Raw genomic sequence first — 6,386 nt, forward strand, 5'->3', positions numbered from 1 at the left:
CCTTTAGTATCTACAAAGGTTGAATTTATGTACCGAGAGGTGGACAGTTTATTGATTAGTCCCATCATCTAAAATGGATAGAGTGCAAAGTGGCTTGTAAAATCAAGCAACCTTGTAATCGTTTTAAAAAATGCTCTGATTTATTAGTTTCAACTTGTTGCCTATGTTTTTCAGAACATGTGCAAGTGCGTACAAGCTTTAGTAGAAAGAGCTTGTAAGCACTGAAGCTAGCCTGGATCATTGTAGCGCAACTGCACTTCTCAAATTTTGCCGAGGCAAAGCTGTTTCTGCTTGTAGTATCGGAGAGCGCACAGTTTAAGGCAATGGCATGATGATGATGCTTGTCCAAACAAGCAATCAAGCAGTAGCACACCTCCCGTTCCCAGGAAAGCAGGGGAGGGGATGGGTGCACTTCTCCTTTAGAGCATGAAACAACCACCAGAGTGCTCTTGTGATAATTAGCGAGGCCGTGTTTGAAATATTGAACTTGAGGGATGAAAATAATTGTTTTTACTCTTTATATTTTCAGGATGACATGACAGATTCCTTACGAGATTTCACTAACCTCCCAGAAGCTGCACCTCTGCTGACTATACTGGACATGTCTGCCCGAGCAAAGTATGTCATGGATGTGGAAGAGATAACACCAGATATTGTTCAGAATTTCGTCAACGACTACCTAGCAGAAAAACTAAAACCAGAGCCAATTTAACAAGATCAGTATTCATGCCTTGCATAAAGAATTATTATTTAAGAACACAACTGCTTACTCTCTTGCCATAAGGATTTTAACATAGTATCTCTCCAGAGACCGCCTTGTCAAGGTGCCTTTTGTGTCTTCGTTTTAAAAACTGATCGTCTACCAGAACTGTTTGTTGCCAAATGCCTCTTCTGAAATCTCCACCACAGCGACATCATCACTTTGTATTGTGAGCCTGGATTTGTATCTGCCACTGCTCTAAACCTTTGTCATTGACAGTTCCCCATATTTAGTTTTGATATGGTAACTGGGTTTGTGGTAAATGTATTTTTTAGAATCGGATTTGTTACCTATTCATACTATAACACTCCCATTACCTTTTAATATGCATTCTCCAATTTTTGTTGTTCACATGCAGTTTAGTACAGTTTCCTTTGCTTGACAGCTGTGCACATGACTCATTGCCTGGCTTTTAGCCCTCCTACCAATTTATCACTGGCTTGCCATATTCCTTACTTGTGATATCACTTTGAACCAAGTGTTAACCTCTTTATGTAAATTCCAAGTAAACCTTCTGTGTTTGAACAGAACTGGAGATCTATATAATCTCATACATTCATGCTCTTCTACCACAAACTGGCACTATTTATATCTTGCACTGAGCAAAGTAGGCAAGTAAATGTAACCTGGTAAATGGAATGGTTTCTTATAAGTCTAGTCTGCTGTGGATACACAAGGTTGTGATGTGACACTACTAGAAGTGATGTGTCCGACTGCTCAACCAGTCCCCTGATTTACATGCCATATTGACTGATGATTCCAGATATTGGTTATTGTTTCCTAGACAAACAGATAAAATGGTTTCAATAAAGTGATCCTATGTGTATTTATTTTCATGCTTCTTTCTATTACATCTCAAATTTGCAGTTCCTGCATTGTTCATATTGTTGACAATCCCATATGTGTAATTCTAGAAAATGGGTATCTGAAGTTGGAGGCACACCTACAATTGTCCTGTTTGCAGAAGTATAATTGGAAAGTCGAACATCAAAGCATATACTTGGAGAAACATTAGTTTGACACAGGAAAAAAAAAATGTTTCCTGAAACACTTAATAGTTAGTCTTATGGGAATCTGCTAACAAGGATTGCTCATCACTTCATTATTTCTATGGTTTTCAAAAGCATAAAAAGGGATAAAACTTAATTTTGCCAAAATGGAATGTGAAAATAAAAAAATCAACATTCATTAAATAAAAAAAGATTCTTAAAAAAAAGTTTCAAGTGATGAAGTTTAAATATAATAAACTAATAAAGGTGATATACTGTATTTTGCAAACTATAAGATGCACCCCAAATTTTGGGGAGGAAAATACAATTTAATTTTTTTTAAATAAAATGGTAGTGCGTCTTATAGTCCGCTTTTACAGTAGCTTACCAGGGAGGGCAGCTGAGGTGGAGTGGGGTCCCAGGAGGCGGGTTCACTGCTGCAGGAAGCTGGCAAGGGCAGGAGTAGGGACATGCTGTGGGCCTGCACTCGGTGGTGGGGGGTGTTTGACAATGCCAGGTTGCGGCGGGACCAAGGCCTTTATAAAATGTGATTCCCCGCATTTCCCTTCTATTTCATAGTTACATAGTTACATATAGTTACATAGTTATTAAGGTTGAAGGAAGACTGTAAGTCCATCTAGTTCAACCCATAGCCTAACCTAACATGCCCTAACATGTTGATCCAGGGGAAGGCAAAAAAAACCCCATGTGGCAAAGAGTAACTCCACCATGGGGAAAAAAATTCCTTCCCGACTCCACATACGGCAATCAGACTAGTTCCCTGGATCAACGCCTTATCAAGGAATCTAGTGTATATACCCTGTAACATTATACTTTTCCAGAAAGGTATCCAGTCCCCTCTTAAATTTAATTAATGAATCACTCATTACAACATCATACGGCAGAGAGTTCCATAGTCTCACTGCTCTTACAGTAAAGAATCCGCGTCTGTTATTATGCTTAAACCTTCTTTCCTCCAGACGTAGAGGATGCCCCCTTGTCCCTGTCTCAGGTCTATGATTAAAAAGATCATCAGAAAGGTCTTTGTACTGTCCCCTCATATATTTATACATTAAAATAAGATCACCCCTTAGTCCTCGTTTTTCCAAACTAAATAGCCCCAAGTGTAATAACCTATCTTGGTATTGCAGACCCCCCAGTCCTCTAATAACCTTAGTCGCTCTTCTCTGCACCCGCTCCAGTTCAGCTATGTCTTTCTTTTACACCGGAGACCAGAACTGTGCACAGTATTCTAAGTGTGGTCGCACTAGTGACTTGTATAGAGGTAAAATTATGTTCTCCTCATGAGCATATATGCCTCTTTTAATACATCCCATTATTTTATTTGCCTTTGTAGCAGCTGCCTGACACTGGCCACTGAATATGAGTTTGTCATCCACCCATACACCCAGGTCTTTTTCATTGACGGTTTTGCCCAGAGTTTTAGAATTAAGCACATAGTTATACATCTTATTACTTCTACCCAAGTGCATGACCTTACATTTATCCCCATTAAAGCTCATTTGCCATTTATCAGCCCAAGCTTCTAGTTTACATAAATCATCCTGTAATATAAAATTGTCCTCCTCTGTATTGATTACCCTGCAGAGTTTAGTGTCATCTGCAAATATTGAAATTCTACTCTGAATGCCCCCTACAAGGTCATTAATAAATATGTTAAAAAGAAGAGGGCCCAATACTGACCCCTGTGGTACCCCACTGCTAACCGTGACCCAGTCCGAGTGTGCTCCATTAATAACCACCCTTTGTTTCCTATCCCTGAGCCAGCTCTCAACCCACTTACACATATTTTCCCCTATCCCCATTACTCTCATTTTATGTAACAACCTTTTGTGTGGCACCGTATCAAAAGCTTTGGAAAAGTCCATATATACTACGTCCACTGGGTTCCCTTGGTCCAGTCCGGAACTTACCTCTTCATAGAAGCTGATCAACTTAGTCTGACATGAACGGTCCCTAGTAAACCCGTGCTGATACTGGGTCATGAGGTTATTCCTCTTCAGATACTCCAGCATAGCATCCCTTAGAATGCCCTCCAGGATTTTACCCACAGTAGAGGTTAAGCTTACTGGCCTATAATTACCGAGTTCAGTTTTTGCCCCTTTTTTGAATATTGGCACCACATTTGCTATACGCCAGTCCTGTGGTACAGACCCTGTTATTATGGAGTCTTTAAAGATTAAAAATAATGGTCTATCAATGACTGTACTTAGTTCCTGCAGTACTCGGGGGTGTATCCCATCCGGGCCCGGAGATTTGTCAATTTTAGTTATTTTTAGACGCCGCCGTACTTCCTGCTGGGTTAAGCAGGTGACATTTAATGGGGAATTTTTATCACTAGTCATTTTGTCTGCCATGGGATTTTCTTTTGTAAATACTGATGATAAAAAGTCATTTAGCATATTGGCTTTTTCCTCATCCTCATCCACCATTTCACCCAGACTATTTTTAAGGGGGCCAACACTGTCATTTTTTAGTTTCTTACTATTTATATAGTTAAAGAATATTTTGGGATTGTTTTTACTCTCTCTGGCAATGAGTCTCTCTGTCTCAATCTTTGCTGCCTTGATTTGCTTTTTACAGAATTTATTTAATTTTCTGTATTTATTTAATGCCTCCTCACTACCTACTTCCTTTAATTCTCTAAATGCTTTCTTTTTGTCCCTTATTGCGCCCCTTACAGCTCTATTTAGCCATATTGGTTTCCTCCTATTTCTAGTATGTTTATTCCCATACGGTATATACTGTGCACAGGTCCTATCCAGGATGCTAATAAATGTCTCCCATTTTCTTTGTGTATTTTTGTGTCTCAGGATATCGTCCCAGTTAATTGCACCAAGATCCTCTCTCATCCGTTGGAAATTTGCCCTCCTGAAGTTTAGTGTCCTTGTCACCCCCCTACTACCCATCTTATTAAAGGTTACATGAAAACTTATTATTTTGTGATCACTATTCCCCAAGTGACCCCCAACCCTTATATTTGATATGCGGTCTGGCCTGTTTGTTAATATTAGGTCTAGCAGTGCCCCCCTCCTTGTTGGGTCCTGAACCAGTTGTGAAAGGTAATTGTCTCTCATAGTTGTCAAAAACCGATTACCTTTGCTGGAACTGCAGGTTTCTGTTCCCCAATCTATTTCAGGGTAGTTGAAGTCCCCCATAATAATGACTTCTCCTTGAGTCGCAGCTTCATCTATTTGCTTTACGAGGATATTCTCCATTGCTTCCATTAGTTTTGGAGATTTATAACAAACCCCTATCAGTAATTTATAATTTTTTCCCCCTCCCCTTATCTCCACCCACAGGGACTCTACATTTTCATTAAATTCACCTATATTATCACGCAGGATGGGTTTTAAGGAAGATTTTACATATAGACACACCCCTCCCCCTCGCTTATCTGTACGGTCATTTCTGAACAGGCTATAGCCCTAAAAGTTAACAGCCCAGTCATGGCTCTCATCCAGCCACGTCTCAGATATCCCCACCATGTCATAATTATGCTCCAACAACATTAGTTCTAATTCATCCATTTTGTTGGCGAGGCTTCTGGCATTAGTATACATGCACTTGATGTTACTCTCTGTACCTCTATTCTTTCTTAAATTACCAACTGTTCTAACCCCACCCCCCATGCCACCGCCACCCCCAACTTCCTTATTTGTGCCCAGGTCTCTATCTGCACTATCTTCCCCTCCTATAAAATGAATACCCTCCCCCCCCAATCCCTAGTTTAAACACTCCTCCAACCTTCTAGCCATTTTCTCCCTCAGCACAGCTGCACCTTCCCCATTGAGGTGCAGCCCGTCCCTAGCGTAGAGCTTGTAGCCAACTGAGAAGTCGGCCCAGTTCTGCAGGAACCCAAACCCCTCCTTCCTACACCAATTCTTGAGCCACTTATTAACCTCCCTAATCTCCCGTTGCCTCTCTGGCGTGGCACGTGGTACAGGCAGTATTTCGGAAAATACCACGTTGGAGGTCCTTGCTTTCAGCTTGCAGCCTAATTCCCTGAAATCATCTTTAAGGACCTTCCACCTACCTCTAACTTTGTCATTTGTGCCAATGTGCACCATGACCGCTGGGTCCTCACCAGCCCCTCCCAGTAATCTGTCCACCCGATCAGCGATGTGTCGGACTCGAGCGCCAGGTAGGCAGCACACCGTCCGACGATCCCTGTCTTTGTGACAGATTGCCCTATCTGTTCCTCTAATAATTGAGTCCCCCACTACCAGCACCTGTCTGGCCTGCCCTGCTCTCCTTTTTCTCTCCTTACTGGAGCAGTCACTCCTCCGGCTTTCAGAGGACATGCCTGGCTGCAGCAGTGCTACACCTGTACTGGCACCCCCCTCATCTGCCAACTTAGCAAACTTATTGGGGTGTGCCAGATCAGGACTAGCCTCCCTGGCACTCTTCCCTCTACCCCGCCTTCTATCTGTCACCCAGCTAACTGCCACGGAGGTGGACTTCGGGAAAATGGCCACTGGAGGCGGCGCATGCGCAGATTGAGGATAATTCATACAATTGTATTTTACAGTCCGTGTTGAAGGGAATGTCCCCTTGGACGATTTTGATCTATTACTGTGGGCATACAGGTAATAGAATGGTTAAACCAGTCTTAC

At 41.7% G+C, this 6,386-nt stretch overlaps 1 protein-coding gene across 1 annotated transcript in view; it reads left to right on the forward strand.

The window, feature by feature from the left end:
* The window catches only part of NXN (nucleoredoxin), a 214,201-nt gene extending 212,615 nt beyond the window's left edge, over window positions 1-1,586 (forward strand). The window contains exon 8 of the mRNA XM_077296371.1: window positions 530-1,586. Within this exon, the coding sequence (XP_077152486.1) occupies window positions 530-712 (183 nt within the window). The 3' untranslated portion in view covers window positions 713-1,586. The remainder of the gene's footprint in view (window positions 1-529) is intronic.
* Window positions 1,587-6,386: the final 4,800 nt, after the last annotated feature.

The sequence above is a fragment of the Ranitomeya variabilis genome, chromosome 3 (assembly GCF_051348905.1).
Source record: "Ranitomeya variabilis isolate aRanVar5 chromosome 3, aRanVar5.hap1, whole genome shotgun sequence".
NCBI classification, from domain to species: domain Eukaryota; kingdom Metazoa; phylum Chordata; class Amphibia; order Anura; family Dendrobatidae; genus Ranitomeya; species Ranitomeya variabilis.